A 23,607-nucleotide genomic window follows, 5' to 3' on the forward strand; every position below is an offset into this window, starting at 1 on the left:
GCCTCACCATCGAACATGACGGTACCTTTCATATTCTCGTGGAACGCATGTATCAATGACAATTAGAGTTGGTGGACACCCAATATAGGACGAGAACATCGTAGAGACTAGAGACCCTCTCTACTGACCGTATCGAAAGCTTTGTTAAGATCCACGAATGCCATATATAAAGGGACACTGCTGCTGGTACCCATGTCTCTCACCTTTTTTACCGTGTCTTAAAAAACGGTTGCATAATATACTATAAATAAGCTTTTCATTAATATTTAACCCCATGAAAGTGATATTTAAAAAGTTGAAAAAAATCTCACGCCGCCGCCGACGATTTTTTCGGGCCATACGTCAGACGCGGCATGGCTTGTTACTAATGACCTAAATCCTACATGCCACCATGGCCTTACTTGGGTATCGATTGCGCTGACCTTGCGGTGACATATGTTTCGTAGACTCAAACACCTGGCGGGCAAGCACGATCACGTGATAAACTATATAACGTCAGGCCGTCCTTTTCGCACTATTCGTATCATTTATTACGACATCTATTTGTTACAACTACAATAACAATTTTTATAAGTTTCTATAAAAACTACTTATTTGTTTTGAACTTTTGACAGTTACGAGTTTACGACATAAGGTTGATAATATACACGGTGAAATAAAAAGGACCGTTTAAACTTTGCATAGTGAATTTTGAGGTCATAATGAACAAAAAAAAACGAAATAAGATGTCATTATTAAAGAAAAAAAAATGACGAGCACCACCAATGGTGAAGGCCGGATTCGAACCGGCATCTTTAGCAATCCGGGCTAAAGCCATGAACCCCTAGGCCACCTCGCCACAGCGGAAGCCGTCGAAATTTCTCTTCTATATGACATCTTTGTAAAACTAGGCGTCTTTGACCAACTCTAACGGCTCAGCCACGACAATGGTCTAAGCGCGACAGCGGTGAGCGGCGTCCATACATTGGAGCGAGACACAGCGATGGGACTTTTCATTCGCACGTAATGGCTGCCGCTCACGGCTGTCGCGCTTAGACCAATGTCGTGGCTGGGCCGTAAGGGCAAACATTTGTTAAAAAATAATTTGATTTGTTCCCATAGTTGCATAATGAACAAGATTTATATAATGGGACCAGTTCAGAAATTGAAAAGAAAAAATCCTGTTCCATACATTTCGACTGTCATGATTCCGCTCAAGTCACTATCATCCTCATATCAGCCCTTTATCGCCCACTGCTGAGCATAGGCCTCTCTTCTAGTACGCCTCTTGTCCCGGTCCTGAGCTAGCCTCATCCAGTTGTGGCCCGCATTTTTCCGGATGTCGTCCACCCAACAAGCTAACGGATGCCAAGCGCTTCTTCAAGTCACTATGCAAAGTTTGAATAGTCCTTTATTTCACTCTGTATAATATACTATTTACACTTTCTTCGCACAAAACTCGCTGAACCCTAAAAAGAATCGTACGATCTAAATTATTCATGCCAACGCCAAGGTGTCAAATGTTAAACGTACTTTACAATTATAATATCGCGCACACACCATTTTAACAGCAAACGCTGAAAAACGATTCAAATACGTTCAGAATAAGGTTCTTTTATTTAACTAGATTTTTATACGACTTCTTTTAAAAAATAGTAAACTTTTAGAATTTCGAAAACCATAAAAAGAACGCAGCATTGAGCAACGAAATAAAAATCTTGAAAACATTTGAATTAAGTCGGATTTACAATAGCGTGCTTTGAACTAATAGAAATCGAATTCCGAATAAAGTGTTCGATATTTGAAATTCATCTCCTCGTCAACACGAATTTGCATGCACAGTTGCACACATTAGTGAGGCGTTCATTCAATTTTGAACCAAACCGAACCTATAAGCACATTGTAATTTTTCCTCAGTCACCCGTTTACCACGAACGCTGTAAAGTGATCGAAACGTCGGGATGAATTGTAAATGCATTCATTATTCGCGATTTAATCCGTTTCCATAGTTTTATTTCACGAACCTATGAGGTTGAATTTTATTAATTCTAGAACTCACCTCTTGCGTAAGCTCGTCTCCGCTGTGGTGCCCCTCATCGGGCTCCAACTTCACGTTGGGCGGCGGAGACGCTGCATCCATCTCGCTCACACCACTGGAACTCGCCGACGTGAAGCTCGTGCTGGCTCGCTCCCTCTTCACGCCCAGCACCAGCTCGTCATCGTCAAACATCGGCTGATACACTTCCGAATCTAAAGGCGTGTTTTCCATCAGATACTGCTCCAGGTTATGCTGCTGCTGCTTCACATCTAGATATTCCAAGTTCCTCAGTTCTTTTACGTCTTCGAAAATATCGCCATAGTCTTGAAGATCAGCAAGGTTTTGGTCAAAGACAGAGTTGGGTTCTCCATATTGGAATTTCTCCGCTTTAGCTGTGAAGTAAGGAACGAATTCGTCCATAGCGTTATCATCGTACAGATCTTCCTGTTCCTTCTTGACTCTGACCTCCACGACCTCCTCGGGTTCCTTTTTGATCTGCATCTCTTCAGATGGAAGAAGTCGTTGACGTCAAAAGTGCGTGTCGCTATTTCTTCGAAAATGTCAGCTTCCGCTCTCCGAGTGGGCGTTTCATCGAAAGCTTCAAACACGTCAACTTTGGTGTCTTCTTCATCTGATTCATTGGGGTCATTAGGTGTTTCTTCTACTAGTTCAGTTCTGTTGTTGAAGTAGTCAGCGGAGAGCGTGACGACGACGTCGTGGCTCTCTACGTCCTCGACTTTGACCTCTTGTGCGACATTGTCGTCGGCGGACACACCGTCGGTGTCGTTCGCCGCCGCGAGCTCGGGCACTACTGTGTCCGTCGCCACATTATTCACTAAGTACGTATGCAAAACAGGCCCCCGATTATTCCACTGGATATTGTTGTCGCTGAACGAACTCCCGTACCGACCCAGCGAGTTCAGCTCCTCGAATAGCTGTCTTTCGTAGTTAATCAGAATGTTGTCTAGAGATTTCGGGTGGACGAATCTTGGTCTAATAAGAGTTCTCGCTTCCTGGTCCCCCCAGTCGGATCCGTTGGAGATATGGAGCCCAGCTAGCAACTGCTGAGTCTCCGACTCCAAGTAATCGTTCGGATCCACTTTGAGAAGACTCAGCACCAGAGCCAGACGAAGCAACTCGTCACCATAAAGCTTCTTCAACGCGATCATGATTTCTTTTGCTTTTACCGTATTAAAAGTTTATCAGTCTTAAGCTTGAGCACTATAAATACTGTGAGATCATTGTTATACTATATTTTATTAAAAACTAGCGGCAAGTCCTTTTTTTTCTATCTTCTTCCCTCCTTTTGCGTTTGTCGGGTGACATCTTGCGTCACTCACTTGACGGTTCTCGCGTCTGTCACGGCGGCCGCCATTTTGGAAAACATCACTAAATCACTGTCAGTCACTGGTTTAGCGCCAGAAATCTGGGAGGTTTCTGGAAAACGAACACAAGTGGCGTTGGAGTATCTTTGCAAGAACAATGGTAAGTATTTTATTACAGTCAATTATATGAATCGATTTAACCTAATTATAATTGACGTAAGCAACAAGACAACTGTTGTTCAAACCACAGCTAGAGCAACTTTAAAAAAAAATCATCATTAGAAAATTATTTTCCTTCTATTGGCTACATATCTCGATATTGTATGCGTATTTGCGTAACTTACGTTCTACGCATCTCGCAGTCTCTCATTGGCTTATAGCGAGCGAAATGTATAGAATATAAGTAACCACAACATAATAGGAGGTACATTACGCTACAAGTGCGGAAAAAAAGACCGAAACGAGTGGCGTTAAATTAAAACACGACCGAAGGGGGTGTTTTAAATATATCGAGTTACAGATGGCCCTCTGAAGTTTCGACCTGACAAGAAATAAGCCACTTTTCGCACTAGTGCGGGCAAAAAACACCCAGATGGTAATACTGAAGAGGTAATTTGTTAATAACCACAAAATTAAAATTTTGAAAAAACCCCCGACCGCGACATAGTGGACCGATTTTCATGAAACATGTTTTAAAACACACGAGACTAACTCAGCTTTCAAACAAAAAAAACTAAATCGAAATCGGTTCACTACAGTTCGGGAGCTACGGTGCCGACAGACAGACCACACACAGACAAACAGACAGACAGACAGACAGACAGACAGACAGACACGTCAAACTTATAACACCCCGTCGTTTTTGCGTCGGGGGTTAAAAAATGTGTTTCAACGAACTCCCATTTCATTGTAATACTAATAGATACAGATTTCATTGTAATACAAAAAATATTTTTAGAAATTGTTGTCTGTTTGCGATGATTTCATTCACAGAAACAAGAAAAAACCATCTCCATGCAAAGTTCGCAGAAGCTAGTTGGAACTGCGCCAGGACTGAAGTCTTCCACGACTCTAATTATTTACCAAACTTTTCTACTATAGTCTGGCACACTTTCAGTAAAAAAAAAAAAAAAAGAAAGCGCGAAGGGTTGACCTCGAATAATTTATATTTTGCGCCTATTTCTACTTCTGTGCTTTACAATTAATTTAATGTAGGTAATATTTTACAAAACTCAAATATTAAGTAATATTTTGGCACACAAAGTTAGTAGAAGAAATTTGTTCGTTGAAATAAATAGGCGCAAATTCAAAATTTCTATGAGATTCAACCCTTAAAATCTTTTTTTTTTTTATTTGCACCTATAACAATTAAAAATTACTATCGTACTATCAATAAAAAAATGAGCGTCCTATTTTGTAACTACAAATAAATACATATTATTAATATACATAGATAGTTCGGTCCGACGCTGTTTATTTTTCTTGTAAAAAGCATTTCTTAGGTGAAAAACCGGTTATTGACACATCAAAACCTATAACCGGTTTTCAATAGAAATAACCACTGGTTTTGCACTGGTATTAAATATGTAACATCCTTTTGTTGCTTACGTCATTCAATGTCTAGTCTATGTTGCCTTAGTCACCTAAGTTGGACACAATAATATTGACAGAAGTTATCTAGTAGTAAATAAGATAGTAATAGTAATATATTGTACGAATAATCAATACATTCACAGTACATATCTTCTAATTTTTTTTTTCTTCTAATTTAGATCAGTTTTTTTTTTGTTTTCTCATCGTCGTTTTAGCATAATTATCATAAACTGTATTGGTTTTTAAGAATACAGTTCGGGGCTTTAAATATACAAATAAACAATAATAATGATATAAAGTCTCATTATAATAATTAACAAGTGAAAATAAAAGTATAAATAATACTTTTTACAGTCACAAAAAAATAAAAAGTAGGTAGGAATGTATTTGAATTTCATTAAGTACCTACTTGAGTCTAAAATTCAAGATCAAATTTAATCATAATATTTAAATTGCAAATATATTAAGGTGTTTATGCAGGAATTATTTAAATTGACTAGACAGATCGATCAAAGACAAAAAGCTTGCTTTTTATCGTAAGTCATTAATTTTAGACAATAGGTAGATTGTTGCTACCCAAGTCAATGTATTCAACTAATTAGAATTTAAAAATTTCGTTGGATACGTGCAACAACAGAACTGACGCCTGTGTTTACTCTATTGACCTGTACAACACACTTAAATACATTATTTAATTAACATAACAATTGTCCTTTTATCACACAAAATTACAATCATTGGAATTTTTTATCACGAATTAAAATTGATTTATTATAAAAACAATAACAAACAAATGTATAACTCCAACGCAAAAATACCTAATTTTATCCCTCCTCACACCACAATAAAAAACTCTTTAAAAACAAAGCCAGTCCATAGATAAACAACCGAAAACTTTCCCGCGCTTTCGCGAAAACACGCCCGAGTTTTTTTTTAATTTCCGCAAGACAAAGGTCTTTGTTTACGTTCGGCCAGCACGCGTTGCTCCGCGCGCGTCTTGCGAGCAACTGCGTACGCCGAAAGACTCGTTCGTTGACCGGCGGATATTTTTCAGGGAGGTGAGGACACTGCGATTTTCAAGGTTACATGCAGTGCCAACTTTAGGAGGTTAACGTTTTGACCATAGCTTATATTCAGATCAAGGTTGGGAAAACTTTAATATACTCTGTCAAACAAGTATGTCAGTAAATAAGAACAACGAAAACTATATGCATCCTTTTCTTTAGGGTGCTAGAGAAAAGGATACCTACCTATAGTTTTCTTTGTTCTTATTTTACTGACAGACTTGTTTGACAGAGTATAATATGTATTTCGTTTTCAGTTGCTATCACTAGGTAGAAGCACAAAACATGATTTAACTGTATAACTTTTTATAATATAATCTTTACGATTTACTGCATACATAGATCATGTCAAACACGTGTTTATGGGTAAATACGTAGTAGAATAGCGTGGGTAAGAAGATGAACTCGAATTACTCGAAAATCTAAATAAGAGATCATGACAGCATTTTATAATAATCTAGAGAATGCGCTGAAAAAACTGTAGTTTTTCGAGTCGTGAGTATCTTTCACAAAAGTGAGCATCTTACAATGATGGGTGACGAATGTAAATATCGATAAACGCCTATTCGTCACAGGAATAAACTACACGACTACACTCAAGTGCCTAAAAAACTATAAAAGAACTGTGACATCCTTATAATGTTTTTTGAATTATGTAGAATAGAAAATTCCCTATTATTTACCCAGCACCAACACTATTATATAGTAATTAATATCTCATAATACTTATTTGTAATTAATAAAACTAACATATTATTTTTAGCTAAGTTTCCTTGTAGTTACGCAAAACGACCTCCAGTTGAACTGAAACGATCCCTGTTCTTTGTGCAAATGGCTTCCGTCATCTTACTCATGTGTCATAGTGTACTTGTACTACCAACATAATAAATATACGCGGCAGACTGCAGGAGGATGCACCATCAGGTTTATAGTCTATGATATATTATTTTAAAGTAATAAAAAACTATAAGATAATTACATCATACACTTCGTTACAGTTATAAATCTAAGGGTTTTACACTACAATTTTTTTGGGGGCGTTTACGTATTTATTTTGAATAAATATTTGTATTAAATATTTTCGTAAAACAGGTTAGGTCAGCACGTTATTTAGCGGAAATCCTGTGACTAATAATAAACCGATACCATTTGAGATAATAAATCGAATATACTTCATTTTAAGACCGTTCTTATCAACAGAATCAAACTATATAATTTAATAACAACATGTTTATGTAATCAAATACTATATAAACTCTAGAGTTAATACGTGTAGCTTCTGACGTTTCCCATACAATGGAGCGGCGACAATTTTACAATCATACGAGTTGTCTACTTTAACATTTTTAGACGGAAAAAAACAAAAAAATAAGAATATGTGACTTTTTTTAATTTTATACTGTATGAACGGAAACTATTTTGATCAACTCATGCCGCTAGGGGCGCTAGTGCGCGTGTTGCCAACTTTGGCACCAAGCTGCACGTATTAACTCGTAGAGTTTACATAGTATTTGATGTAATTCACCGTACAACTACGACGTAATAAGTAGATTGTTTATATAAAAGTGAGGTTAGAATCATGGCTGCCAAACTGACGAATGAAAGCTCCCACAGTTTTTTTTTATAAATTCTTTTGTTTATGGACTGTCATTGAAGGGACGAAAGGCCGTTTCCCTGTAGCGTTCCAAATTTAAATCAAACGGATCTTTCCTTTATAGTACATGTGAACGTATTAAGTCGTTAAAATCGAATTAAGAAGCGATTTAATACTCTGTTATATAGATATATTGGCTGTAATTTTTTTATTATTATTATATGTGTGCAAAGTCCAAGGAATTGCGATACCTTAGCAACTGTAAAGTGTACTGTCCTGTAACCATAGAGGAAACATTTAACAGAGACGGCCTCACTGAAGACTAGCTATTACTTTGTGTTTTAACTAGCGGCTTCGCCTGCGACCTGCGTACTAAAAATATATTTATTCCCGCGTACCAATCATGTTTACCCCTACAAACTTTGGACCCCCATTTCACTCCCTTGTGAAGGTGAATTTGGAGAAATCTAAATTTTGAATCTCTAAGATCAGCGGTTTCGGCTATGCGTTGATATATCACTCAGAGTCAGTTACCTATTTCATATATTTAGATATGTTACGGCCAGCCATGCCTGAAATCATCTCCTTGAAGATGATTTTTAGTGTAATGATAACTTGATATAGTTATGCTAGAATCTGCGGAAGCTAACGTTTGAAGTTTTTACCAACTTGAACAAATCAAAGTTAGGGAGTGTCAATAGTATCATCAATGTCATCATAGTTCATAAAGTTGATATTTATTACATAAAAATGTGACGATGCAATGTTAGACTAGCCCGACTCTATGAGCTTCAAAAACACTAATACCTACATATCGTCACTACTTTAAAAAAAACTTGTATCTTCGTCTGTCAATGAAAAGAAAATTGTAGTAAGTATGTATGGAATGCATATAGACTTACTGCGTTTTAACTTTTAGGAGCAGCGTAAGATACGAGATTTTTGACGACCGGTCTGGCGCAATCGGTAGTGACCCTGCCTGCTACGCCGCGGTCCCGGGTTCGAATCCCGGTAAGGGCATTTATTTGTGTGATGAGCACAGATATTTGTTCCTGAGTCATGGATGTTTTCTATATATATATATATATATAAGTATTTATATATTATATATATCGTTGTCTGAGTACCCACAACACAAGCCTCCTTGAGCTTACCGTGGGCCTCAGTCAATCTGTGTAAGAATGTCCTATAATATTTATTTATTTATTTATTTTTCAAAGTAGTGGCGATATAGACAATTTTTAAAAGCTAAAATCTAATTTCTAATAATAAGTAGCTAAAATCGAAAGATAGCAGAAAAAATCCTAACCAATCTCTCATCACTTTTCACCAGACTAACAAGTAATCAAAATACTTAGACGCTATTCACAACTACGTTAACATGTCTAGTTAAAATGAAGTCAGCGCCCTCTCATACAAATAAACTTAAGAGGATACGGTAGCGAAAATGCTAAAATGGAAAGGAGCCCCCCTTTCAACTTGGGAATCTTAGTTAAATATACAAGTGTTATTAACTAGATTTATCGAACAAAAACTGTCCATTAAGAACAACTCAGTCGAAAGATATTTCAAAAAAATCTTTAAAATCGAGGTTCCGCTCTCGACTCTTTCCTCCTTCAAAACTTAATCAATCGGAACGAAATTTGAGAATCTGAATAACAATGAAATAATCTATGTCGGACCGTTTAGCTTTTTTGGTTAATTCTTACCAATCTTAAGTATCACACCTTTTTTTGCGCCACAATGAAAAAGGCCGTTTTTGGAAATTTTTGATTGGCTCTAGAATATTTAAAAAGCAGAATATCAAAAAAATCAAAACGGTCCGACACCGATAAAAATAATAACAATCTGTGTTGAAAAAATCATTGCTCTATCTTCAAAAACCAGGGAGGAAATAGTCGAGAGCGTTTGTATGGAGAATTGACCCCTACCGTATCGTCTTAAGTCTTTATTAAACTAAAACGAGTACCTAAATGCGCATCAAGTCAAGACTGCACGTTCAATCAGTTCAATGCAACGTATTTCTTTTGCGAATTTATATATCAATTTATTGTCTAGTATAACCTGAACTACCTAATCGTAATCATCCATAGTAATATTATAAATGGGAAAGTGTGTGTCTGTTTGTTTGTCCGTCTTTCACGGCAAAACGGAGCGACGAATTGACGTGATTTTTTAGGTGGAGATATTTGAAGGGATGGAGAGTGACATAGACTAATTTTTTTCTCTTTCTAACGCGAGCGTACTTTTTAACCCCCGACGCAAAAACGCGGGATGTTATAAGTTTGACGTGTCTGTCTGTTTGTCTGTGTGTGTCTGTGGCATCGTAGCTCCCGAACTGATGAGCCGAATTAGATTTAGTTTTTTTTTTGTTCAGAAACTGAGTTAGTCGGGAGTGTTCTTAGCCATGTTTCATGAAAATGAGTCCAATATATCGGGGGTTTTTTCAAAATTTTAATTTTGTAGTTAGGTTATTAGCCATGTTTCATGAAAATCGGTCCACTGTGTCGAGGTTTTTTTGAAAATATTACATACATACATACAATCACGCCTGTTTCCCAGAGGGGTAGGCAGAGATCACGGCCCTGACAAACCACTTTCGCTTCACACACTTTCATAACGGTCTCATACACGCTCCTCGGTTTTGAGGTTTTTTTCAAAATATTAATTTGTGTTTATTTCCATACATAGAGCCGACCCCAAGTGAAATGGGATGTGGCTAGGCAAAGAGAGAGAGTTTCAGTCAGTAATATACAATGTAGGCGGACTTATCCCTTAATGGGATCTCTTCCAGTCAACCTTTGATAGTTTCTGGTCAGGCATTATGACCCTTAAAATGAAATCTTGTAATGCCAAAGATCTACATATAATGGTTATTACGTAAGCATTTGAATAGTAGAACTCGTGCGCAGAGAGCACGTGGTGGGAAAGAGACGGCGATAATGAATAGCGCTGTCTCGCTCGGCGCAGTGCGAAATGCAGTTTGTTTTGGTACTTTTGGTTATTATTGAAGTTTGGTGACACGTTTATTGACATTTGGGTAGGTCATACACAATTACACATGCTAACATATGTGCCAACAAATAGATACGATCTACTAAGGACGAATAAAAAAAAATTAAAATTTAAACTGTTTATTTCAGTCATTTTTTATAGAATTTTACAAACAAAACTCTTAATCTATTATTATTTAGATTCTAATTGAGTTAGGTCTAATTGAGATCATGCATTACATTACAGTTTCAAAGTTAGTATTATAATAATATAATATACTTACATTTTAACTACATTTATGTCAATTCAGAGATTAGGTAAATTGTTCAACAACATACTTTTATATGACTTTACTATTTGCTTATCTGTTCTATTTTCTATGATTGAATCATATGGAAATCTATTCAAAGCGCAAATATAATACCGGGGACAGACAAAACCCATACAAAATTAAAATTTTGAAAAACCCCCGACCGCGAAATAGTCGACCGATTATCATGAAACATGGCTAAGAACACTCCCGACTAACTCAGCTATCACAGAAAGAAAAACTAAATCTTAATCGGTTCATCATTCAGACAGACAACAGACGGACAGACACGTCAAACTTATAACACCCCGTCGTCGTTTTTTCGTCAGGGGTTAAAAAAAAGTGTACCCCTGAAATTTAGGGGCCTTTTAGGCTTAAAACTATATAATATATCTTTTCAGTACAGATGGTGCGCGCAGGGGCGTCCGCGCCACGCCGCTTAAGTGTAATTCAAAAACGTCTCCTCAGTACATTTTGTATAGGAAGGACGTAAGGTTGGCGCGTCGCGCGTACTGCCGCCGCCACGCCACCTGGGGCGCGTCTTACGTCTTTTGAATTACACTTAAGCGGCGATGGCGCGGACCTTCGGTCGTGTTTTAATTTATCGGAACGCTGTTTAGGAACTTAAAACTATATAATATATCTTTTCGTATTTGTAAATTCGTATTCGTTCGTGTATTTCGTAATTTTTAAATAAACTAAATAAGAAAAACTAGATGCCGCTGTTTCGCAGATTGGAAGTGGCCAAAATCATGTTTTCCCCAATTTTTTTTTTTTTATAAGAACAAATGACATATTTCTTTATTTTAATATCATGATATCACGTCAATACACATTTTGAAAAAAAAAAAAATGTTGGCATCATCAGTGTAGTTAAAGTTATGATAGTATTTAATAGGTGGCGCCAAAATTTTTTGGATACGATTCTTAGTATGAAGATTGTAAATCCTATAAGTATCCATACTAATATTATAAATGGAAAAGTATGTGTGTCTGTTTGTTTGTCCGTCTTTCCCGGCAAAACGGAGCGACGAATTGTCGTGATTTTTCAAGCGGAGATAGTTGAAGGGATGGAGAGTGACATAGGCTGCTTTTTGTCTCTTTCTAACGCGAGCGAAGCCGCGAGAAAAAGCTAGTAGTACATATTTAAATATCTTATTATACATCACGTTCAGGAATTACGAGGTCAATTTTCCACCGTCATAAGGAACAGTCACAGACAAGAATAATCTTGACCTCAGGCGTTGCATTGAGGCTCGAAATAAACGCATTGTGCATTATAATTTCATAAAGTGTGTAATTAAACGCTAGGGTAATGTGTTCCACAGATTAAGGGCCGGTTGCACCAAACCGTCTGTCACCGATAAGCGTTCGTTAAATTTTATTGTATGGGAACTTTTTAATTTTATCAAGGCCCATAGACCTCTGCTGCGTGAATGTGTCTGTCAAATGAGCATTTCTTTTTTTTGCCACTTTTATGAAGTGTGATATTTTTGAAAAAAATATGCTATTTCTACTCAGAATTACTAGCCTTTTCAATCCTAGTAGTTAAAAAAATTGTCCCATACGATTTTTTCTTATTTTGTTACCATTTTCCGTACATGTTGTATGGGGTAACAAAAGAGGAAGGTAACAAAAATGTATGGAAATTCTGGGACACTTTTTGTCTCCCAGTGAGATTGAAAGTACTCGTGATTCTGAGTACAATTGACCTAAAATTCCTTAAAACAATAAAAAAAAATTATTGGCAAAAAAAAAAGAAATGCTCAAATATGGTTGATGCAACTGGCCCCTTAATATGCATGTCAAGCTTTTCGTGTCACCATAAAGTTTCGCTCCTATATTTTTCAAATTTTCGCCAAATCGTAAGATAAAAAAAATAATATAAATAATAAATAATAATAAAATAAATTGTACAAACTTTTTGAGAACTGATGATTTATGTCAAAGCCCGCCAAAACCACCGACAATAAAAAAAATTAGGACCTTACGCGACACCAGCGCCTCTAGTGGCAAATTCATACGCGATAGCCCCCCACTCTTGTGAAACTGGCCACAGGGAGTCATCCATACTAATATTATAAATGGGAAAGTGTGTGTGTCTGTTTGTTTGTCCGTCTTTCACGACAAAACGGAGCGACGAATTGACTTGATGTTTTAAGTGGAGATTGTTGAAGGGACGGAGAGTGACATAGGCTACTTTTTGTCTCTTTCTAACCCCCCACTTCCCAAAAATAGAGGGTAGAAATCTGTATGAAGCATTCTGCAATTTTATTCTTCCTTTTCCCAAGCTTTTTTTTTTTTTAGCTTCCCAAGTGTTTGTAACACTTAAAACTGCACTTTCAGCTAATCCATTGTCATGCAACTGGTGCATCGCTGGCAATGCATCTCGGCCGTTATAAATATATTAACCCAGTTTCAGACGGACGGACGGACGGAATTACACTGTCTCCAGCCGAAAACAGTGGCTTTTAAATCATTATGATGAGAAAATATACTCTGACACACACGATTTGTCAGTCTTTTGGAACATTTTCCATAATATATGTCAGGTCAGCCGTCGGAGGCCATAAAAACATGTCAAGTCGACCTCGACACATTTTGCAGCGATTGGCGGTAATATTAAACCAAATCGTGATGAATGGAAGAAAGGGCAGGCACTTGACGACTTGACACACATGCTAACAAAGTGCGTTTGCACATTATCCGAGCCGATATCGGATGTCGGACCGATATCCCATACATTACAGGCGCCATCTTGGATTTTTTCCATTGAAATCCTTCCGACATCCGATATCGGATCGGATAATGTGAAAAGGGACAAATATCGAGTAAAAACTCTTGGCACAGATTAATAATAAGTTACCTCTTGGTTCTAAAGTGGATCGAGTATAGAGAAATACTTTCAAAGTTACGCCGTGGCTTGCGTGGGCGACGGTCGCGCGATGATCGCGCGACGGCGATGCGACGCATACGAAATCAAACCTTATCGATATGGAAGTATGAGACGCGACGGCGACGGTCGCGCGACCGTCGCCCACGCAAGACACGGCGTAAGATGTGTAGCCACAGTGCATAGACTGCCAGTGCCACCTCTCGACACAGGATTAAAGCTTTTGAACCTCAGTTTTGACAAATTGGCCTATATTCTTAACTTGATATGTGCCATCTAGCCGAGACTGGACCAAAGGTGTGGAGCGCTATCTATGGTTCCGAGGTTCTTTTTTTAGACTTTATCTGTCTATTATACAGGGTGTCCCACGTTAGCACTAGCGGTAGTGACCCTGCCTGCTAAGCCGCGATCCTGGGTTTGAATCCCGATAAGGGCATGTATTTGTGTGATGAGCGCAGATATTTGTTCCCGAGTCATGGATGTTTTCTATGTATATATTTAATATAAGTATTTGTATATTATTATATATCGTTGTCTGAGTACCTGCAACACAAACCTTCTTGAGCTTACCGTAGGACTCAGTCAATGACTGTGCAAGACTAAGAATGTAGGTACTATAATATTTATTTATAATCTCCATACTCTACGTAACCGTCAAATTCAAGCGCGAAACGGTAGAAAGCGCGAATCGCAGTGAAAGTGGTTCGTATAAATTCGTATTGTTAGAAAGTCCACGTATTCGGTCGCGAAAATCCGTTACCATTTTCTTGCGCGAACTTAGGATTTGGGCCTATTGACCTACATTTTTTTTTTTAATTTCTCCATTAGCATTAACGGTTTTTATCGGTTTTTGCAAACTTTGAAGGTTTTAGAATTTTCGTGATTTGATGCCGCGTTTTTGTTTTTTACCTACGTAGAAAAAAAGGGTTCTTACAAAATACCACTATGTGAATCAGGTTATATCACAGAATATACCGGGTGCCCGGTAATTAATGGACAACCTTTTAACCACCAAGAGGGCACCATATACTTTTAATACTACCTAAAATTTTAAAAAGTGTGAAAATCTCGAAAACCAGGCGACTTTTACTAAACCTTAATGTCGATTTTCTGGACCGGTATAAGGTGCCCTCTTGGTGTTTAAAAGGCCTGTCGCCTAGTTTTCGAGATTTTCACACTTTTTAAAATTTTAATACTACCTGAAATTTTAAAAAGTGTGAAAATCTCGAAAACCAGGCGACTTTTACTAAACCTTAATGTCGATATTCTGGACCAGTATAAGGTGCCCTCTTGGTGGTTAAAAGGTTGTCCATTAATATCCATAAAAATTTTAAAAAGTGTGAAAATCTCGAAAACCATGCAGGCGACTTTTACTAAACCTTAAAGTCGATTTTCTGGACCAGTATAAGGTGCCCTCTTGGTGGATAAAAGGTTATCCATTAATTACCGGGCACCCTGTATAAAAGTACAAGTACAGAAGGCCCACTCTCAACAACCTGTCAACGGACTGAATGCGACATTGAGTTCTATTGCGCAGCGTGAAGGTTGTCAAACTTTATGGGCGCGAACTCGCGGCCGTCGAAATGTATGGAAGAAACACGGAGTGAGCCGCCCCTGGTTATATCGAGGAAATATATTAACGAATTAATAACTTTTCGACGGTGCAAAAGGAGAGTACAATCGGCTGCCTCAAAGTTTTGCCGCCTTTTTTTACTGACGAAAATAGCTTGTCAAATTGTGACATTTTTCCATGCATAGACAATCCTATTTTTTTTATAACGCAAATGGCCGACGTGTCACGCTAGCCAGTCTTACGTAAACATTCCGTACCCTTGAACTCTTCCAAAACATCTCGTTGACGTAAACGACGGCCATCTTGGCTGATTGATTGGCAGCCATGGTTCTACATAATTGAATATTTATTAAAAACACCGTTATTGGAATTCAGAATCGAATGATTTCAATAATTTATAATTTCCGTCGTTTGAAGTTATTTCAGAATTTGGATTATTTCGTGCTTTCTTTTGTATAGTGTTGCCTTTTATTTTTTGACATAACTCGTAACTCGTGTCGATTTAAAACACACCCTTCGGTCGTGTTTTAATTTATCGCCACTCGTTTCGAACTTCCTTTTTTACGCACTTGTATCGTAATGTACTATTACATGAAATACCTACGTAATCGGAGTTCGTGATATACCAAATTAAATTATAAAAGAAAATTGATGTAACAAAAATCATATTTTTTTTTATACGAACGCAGGCACGTAACTTCGATAGAAAAACTATGCGAAGCGAATGCCTATATATACTCTGTCAACCAAGTTTGTCAGTAAATAAGAACAAAGAAAACTATATGCATACTTTTCTTTAGGGTGCTAGAGAAAAGGATACCTATAGTTTTCTTAGTTCTTATTTACTGACAGACTTGTTTGACAGAATATAGGTTACCAATTCCGATATTACTAAACATATGTCTGTTTCATAAATTTTGGCTTTGGTTACGGACAATGACGCGTCAAACCATGTTTATGTACCAAGCAAAATCTGCTAATAAGATAGTGCCATCGTTTTTTGCGCGTTTCGCTATAAAAAATACCCATTATTGCAAACAGTACAATAATTCAATAATATATAGCTAGCTAGACTATCATTACATTAAAAATACTAGCTGTTTTTACAGTAGGATCGAGCAAAACATACGCCTTGTTTACAGGCTCAGACGAAAGATACTATAGACTTGACGCAAGCGTACACCCGTAAGGGACAGATATAGAATAATGGAGCGAATTTAAGAATCACTTTAAAAATGGCTGACAGTTTACCATAAACAACCTACGTAATTTGGGCGGATAATAAGCTTGACAAGCCACGTCCTTATTGTTTGCCACAAACTCGTTTGTGGCAACGGCGGAAAAGTGAAACTATGACAAAGACAAAAAATAACATTTTGCTCTCTGTCACTCTTATTATAATTTGTATGTGACCATCTCGTTCGGTAGTGGTATTATTATTTGGCTGTCTAGTCTATAGTATCCTTTGTTTAAGTTTACAGGTTACAATTTAAAAATAAACATGCCATAGACAACACATTTCTACAATAATACCAACTTAATAGAGAAATAATGTCAATCTAATCTAGTACTCTAGATGGCCAGTAACCTTGTAACACTACCGGAGGAGAACAACTACCATAAAACACCTTTTGCACCACATTCCGTATTTCGACCTTATGTTGTTGCATTTAGAGTTTATAAACGTTTGTACGTACTACAGATGCATCCAACCATCCTTATAAGATAATGTGCTCAGTGTTTATGGGATAAGGTCGATGAGTTGAAGTATTGTGCAGATACCTTTTAGGGGAGCGTTTGGTGAACGTTACCAAGTATAGCCTGGACCGCGGATTTGAGACGATATTATAATAAAATTGATAAGTAATATTACCAATTTCGATCTAATCAGGTATACTTGTATGGTACTGTTTATTTTTATGAAAGTGAATCGTACCTACTCATACTTTTACATAGAAACAGTCCAATTTTTTACCAGGCGTGTAAACTTTCCGAGTAATATAACTATGTTAATTGTGAAAATTCAAGGTTTTCAAGCTGTTGGTGCTGAGTATCAGGATAAACATGTCTATAGGTAGCAAAGGCGGCTGGTGAAAATTTCTGCTAAGCAACACTGAGCATAAATAAACCTATATAACATTACTAGCTTTTACCCGCGGCTTCGCCCGCGTAATAAAAGTATTCTTATTGAAACGTTTACAAAAAATAAGATTTTCATTTGGATCCGTAGGTTTCTTTGTAGGTACATCTGTCCGCGATTATTTCGATTAAGGTAAAGCGGGGCAATTCTCGACTGGAGGGCCATTGTAACTGATCTATTTGCTGTACGGTCCGGTTTTGGCTGACTGTACCTTACACATATTAATATTGTTTTAAAAGAAATTCTTGCAATGATTGTAGAATTGTTACACAGCGACCACAGCGTAGGTGCGAATATGTATGTATTTTACCTATATAAATATTTATACTGGGGAAACTTCATACAACCCACATAGCCAGTATCTTGACGCTATGGTCGGTAGGGTAAAAAGTACTTCCTTGCATCATCGCTTACAATTTTTTCCATTTTGCTTATACTTATTGCAAACGTAAACATATAAAAGGCAAGCAAACAACGATCTTCTTACAGCACATTGAATGTAATAGTTTACGGATGCAGGATACTCGCCGATGCCTACTTACTAATACCTTCCCACTGGGCCACCTGCATTTTACACTGCCTAAATATCGATTGCCGACCGATTATTCCGACCCCAATCCCTATTCTTATCCCCGTCCCTATCTCTATCTTTGTCCCTGTCCCCGTCCCTCCCCTATCCCTATCCCCGTCCCCGTCCCCTATTTTTATCCCTATTTCTATCCCTATCCCTATCCCGATCCCGATCCCGATCCCTATCCCCACCCCTACCCCTACCCCTATCCTTATCCCAATCCCTATCCCTATCCCTATCCCTATCCCTATCCCTATCCCTATCCCTATCCCTATCCCTATCCCTATCCCTATCCCTATCCCTATCCCTATCCCTATCCCTATCCCTATCCCTATCCCTATCCCTATCCCTATCCCTATCCCTATCCCTATCCCTATCCCTATCCCTATCCCTATCCCTATCCCTATCCCTATCCCTATCCCTATCCCTATCCCTATCCCTATCCCTATCCCTATCCCTATCCCTATCCCTATCCCTATCCCTATCCCTATCCCTATCCCTATCCCTATCCCTATCCCTATCCCTATCCCTATCCCTATCCCTATCCCTATCCCTATCCCTATCCCTATCCCTATCCCTATCCCTATCCCTATCCCTATCCCTATCCCTATCCCTATCCCTATCCCTATCCCTATCCCTATCCCTATCCCTATCCCTATCCCTATCCCTATCCCTATCCCTATCCCTATCCCTATCCCTATCCCTATCCCTATCCTATCCATATCCCTATCCCTATCCCTATCCATATCCCTATCCCTATCCCTATCCCTATCCCTATCCCTATCCCAATCCCAATCCCTATCCCTATCCCTATCCCTATCCCTATCCCTATCCCTATCCCAATCCCAATCCCAATCCCAATCCCTAACCCTATCCCTATCCCTATCCATATCCATATCCCTATCCCTATCCCTATCCCAATCCCAATCCCAATTCCAATCCCTATCCCTATCCCTATCCCTAACCCTATCCCTATTCCTATCCCTATCCCTATCCCAATCCCAATCCCAATCCCAATCCCAATCCCAATCCCAATCCCAATGCCTATGCCTATCCCTATCCATATCCATATCCCTATCCTTATCCCTATCCCTATCCCAATCCCAATCCCAATCCCAATCCCAATACCTATCCCTATCCCTAACCCTATTCCGTTCCTGTCCCTGTCCCTGTCCCTGACCCTGTCCCTGTCTCTGTCCCTGTCCCTGTCCCTATCCCTGTCCCTGTCCCTGTCCCTGTCCCTGGCCCTGTCCCTGTCCTTGCCCCTGTCAAATTATCATGCTAGGAGGTGAACTTTGAAAAATCCTTTCTTAGTGCTCCTCTAAGGAACTTCCGTGTCAATTTGAAATCTCTTGAACCAGAAGTAAAGATAAAAACTAAAGCTATACTTATGGCTATTTTGGATATTTTAACCCCATTGCACAATAACAGGGGAGAAAATTTCTTTTCCACCTCATTAGATTTAAAAATCGTTGTATTTATCGTGATCAGCGACCCGATAAACCATAAAAACGATACCCATATTGTGTTTTTGACTTTACCCCCTTTGCACCCCTTTAGGGGTCAAATTTTCAAAAAACCTGAAACATGTATTTAGTCATATGTCTTTAGGAATCCTTCTGTGAAGTTTCGAATAAAATAGTCAAACTAATCTTGTTTCCCCATACAAACTTTAAACCCCCATTTCACCCTTTTAAGAGGAGAATTTTGAAAAATCCTTTCTTAGTGCTCCTCTACGCCATATAAGGAACCTATGTGCCAAATTTGAAATCTCTAGGACTCGGCTGTGTGTTGATATGTCAATCAATCAGTCAATATCTTCTTTTATATATTTAAACCCCATTGCACCACAACAGGGGAGAAGGTATTTCACTTCCGCCTCGTTAGATTTTAAAAAACGTTGTATTTATCGTGATCAGCGACCCGATAAACCATAAAAACGATACCCATATTGATTTTTTGACTTTATCACCCCCTTTTCACCCTTTTAGGGGTTAAATTTTCAAAAAACCTGAAACACGTATTCAGTCATATGTCTTAAGGAATCTTCCTGTGAAGTTTCGAATAAAATAGTCAAACTAATCTTGTTTCCCCATACAAACTTTGAACCCCCATTTGACCTCCTTAGGAGGTGAATTTTGGAAAATCCTTTCTTAGTGCTCCTGTACACTATATAAGGAACCTACGTGCCAAATTTGAAATCTCTAGGACCAGCGGTTTCGGCTGTGTGTTGATATGTCAGTCAGTCAGTCAATATCTTCTTTTATATATTTTTTTGATATTTAAACCCCATTGCACCACAACAGGGGAGAAGGTATTTCACTTCCGCCTCGTTAGATTTTAAAAACGTTGTATTTATCGTGATCAGCGACCCGATAAACCATAAAAACGATACCCATATTGATTTTTTGACTTTATCACCCCCTTTTCACCCTTTTAGGGGTTAAATTTTCAAAAAACCTGAAACACGTATTCAGTCATATGTCTTAAGGAATCTTCCTGTGAAGTTTCGAATAAAATAGTCAAACTAATCTTGTTTCCCCATACAAACTTTGAACCCCCATTTGACCCCCTTAGGAGATGAATTTTGGAAAATCCTTTCTTAGTGCTCCTCTACACTATATAAGGAACCTACGTGCCAAATTTGAAATCTCTAGGACCAGCGGTTTCGGCTGTGCGTTGATATGTCAGTCAGTCAGTCAGTCAGTCAGTCAGTCAGTCAGTCAGTCAGTCAGTCAGCTTCTTCTTTTATATATTTAGATAGGTACTTTACTATTAGTAATCAATTTTAGGCAAGCCGGTAGGAATCGGCTTGTATGGACCAGCCGCTGCTGATAGGTAGTCTTATGTTGTTATTTTTTGGAACATTTTTTATAATAAATGTGCCAAAATTTTAACCTTAAGTTTGAGTTCAATAGTAATTAAAACAAAAAACGTATTTCAACAAATAATTTCAATTCACAAAAACGTTGACACCGCGTATTTTGGCATAATCCCGCAAAAACAGCTTTCCTTTGTCATTCCCACACATTTGCAGTTATTTTTGGCAATCACGAGATTTTCAAACTTACAGCTAGAGATGGGCCGAATATTCGGTAAATATTCGGTATTCGGCATATTCGGCAAGATTTTCAATGTTCGTATTCGGCCGAATAGTTCGGTTACATTGCCGAATATTTACCGAATAAACAAAGTAAATGACTAATGAAGATCTTAAGTATTCCATTGCATAATAAGCTCCTATTTTAGTAGCTTTCAAAGGAACTACTAAAAATGCGTCAAAATATAAACACAATTGTTTTGTAAAAAAGTTAAAAAAACCGTACTTTAAGAGTTGAGAAGAGTTCAGAGTTTAACCAAGGTTTATTTATCCACTAAATCATAAGAACGTACTTGTAGTATGTATGACAATTATCAATCATTTCATAATTTTAATCTTAACATTCGCTTTAAAAATATGGCGTAACCGAATATTCGGCCGAATGTTCGGTTCGGTAAGAGCTGAACCGAATGTTCAGCCGAATATTCGTATTCGGCAAAGTCCATATTCGGCCCATCTCTACTTACAGCTGTCAGATCAGTGACATTTACAAGATGCATCAAAGAAAATCCCTGAGGATACCAAAATAAGTATGATGAGCGTGAACGCGGAATGTTTTTTTTAAATTTCAGAGAGATTAACTTTTGGGAAAACTTGGCAGAACTCACCATAATCCATAATACAATAGCAGGTACTTTTAAAAAAACTTGTATCTTCGTCTGTCGAAAATTGTAGTAAGTATGTATGGAATGCATATAGACTTACTGCGTTTTAACTTTGAGGAACAGCATGAGATACGAGATTTTTTAAAAGTAGTGACGATATGTCAATAGAAAAATAAATACATATTATAAGCACATTCTTTACACAGATTGACTGAGTCCCACGGTAATCTCAAGAAGGCTTGTGAGTTGTGTTGTAGGTATTCGGACAACGATATACATAATATACAAACACATACGTACTTGTATACAGGATATTATTTTATCATTGTATAAAATACAAAAGAAGTTGTACAACATAAATGGTGGAGGGTAAAATAAGTATTCTGCCCACAAATTTGAAACTTGAAAGTTTGCAATGTGCAGTAAGTTTCTTTTCTTATCAGATATAATTTAAAACTTTACAAACAAAGCCCTTCGGGATTCGATAGGACCGCGGCTTAGGCTAATAAATCGTCAAAATTAGTAAAGACCAATAACATAATTTTTTTTTTCTTATATGCAAATCGTGCTGTTTTACCGCACTAGTGCGATAATTAGCACTACGTGCGGATGTAATTTTTTTAATGATTATTGTTCACTGTTAAAAAGTTTCGGCAGACGAAGTAACACGTAATTTGCAACTCGTGTCGAATATACTCATTGCGAATTTCGCACTTGTATTGTAACTATGAAACTCTGACCTTGAAATCTAAAGAGGAAGCTAGGCCTCGTTGGTACTCGTTTCCTGATTTCCTCGCCATGATTTCCTCAAAGGAAGAGCTAGTATAGTAAATCATAACAATCCCTACATTTTTATGATGATGGTAAAAAAGTTATTACTCTAATAGCTTTCAAAACTAGGGATGAAACAATCAAGTGTGGAGAAATGATCCCTACTATTCTTAATCCACGATTTTCTTTACAAATTAGCAATTTTAGCATCAAGTTGTCACCAACTTGACAGTAAACATTGAGTCAGTTCGGGTCAACCGCCGGATGACGTCATTGTCATCGAAACTGTAGCTCCACCTGTGGGCACAAGGCAATGAACTGACACGGCAGCATTCACGTTCTAACTATAGCTTGTGACACGATCAATGGTTAAAATTTTATATTCAAATATAATGGTACAGGCATTTTTATTAGAATTTCTGGTGGAAAGGACCATATTGCAACTTAAAACAGGGACCCTTCTTTACTGGAAAGTCACAGATTTGTTATGTACCTATATCGATATTACACAACACAACACAGGCCTAATTCAAATCGATATGAACGTTATCACAAATAACATTTTCGCATAAAAACAAGACAGTTCTTTAAGTTGGTCTTAATTTCCACATGAAACGCAGTCATTGTTTGGGCTATATAGCTATCTCCGCGCACTTACAGAGTAGTAATAGAACAGAGTGACGTTTCACTGTCATACGGCTGGGGACCCAACGATGGCGGACGTTTTTTTTCAAATTTTATGGCTTGGTGGCGACCAAATCACTAATGGCAGACGGTTTGCGATGTGCAAACATATTTTTTAATTATCAAAATAATTATAATTCAGGTCAAAAAAATCACATTATCACTTATTTATCAAAAATTATTTATTTTTGAAACTATAGAAATATCTACTTTTTCAAATAATAATAAGAAGTAAAGTCAGGTAAACATACAGATAAAAATAATACTGGTAACACTCATTAACACTGGCAAGTTACGTTGGTTTACGATTAACATTGCCCTAATATGTGGACCGATTTACGCATAATAACGTGATACGATTTTATTACGCATG

At 37.7% G+C, this 23,607-nt stretch overlaps 1 protein-coding gene across 3 annotated transcripts in view; it reads right to left on the minus strand.

Annotated features, from left to right (window-relative positions):
• Positions 1–23,607, minus strand: part of LOC125239187 (segmentation protein cap'n'collar-like) — a 252,847-nt gene that overhangs the window by 148,109 nt on the left and 81,131 nt on the right. For 2 of the 3 annotated variants that reach the window (XM_048146704.1, XM_048146703.1), the window contains exon 1: positions 2,039–2,651. The exons of the other annotated variant lie outside the window; for it this stretch is intronic. In XM_048146704.1, the coding sequence (XP_048002661.1) occupies positions 2,039–2,518 (480 nt within the window). In that variant the 5' untranslated portion in view covers positions 2,519–2,651. Of the gene's footprint in view, positions 1–2,038; positions 2,652–23,607 lie in introns of those variants that run through there. 3 annotated transcript variants of the gene reach the window in all.

Source organism: Leguminivora glycinivorella, chromosome 25 (assembly GCF_023078275.1).
Source record: "Leguminivora glycinivorella isolate SPB_JAAS2020 chromosome 25, LegGlyc_1.1, whole genome shotgun sequence".
NCBI classification, from domain to species: Eukaryota; Metazoa; Arthropoda; class Insecta; order Lepidoptera; family Tortricidae; genus Leguminivora; species Leguminivora glycinivorella.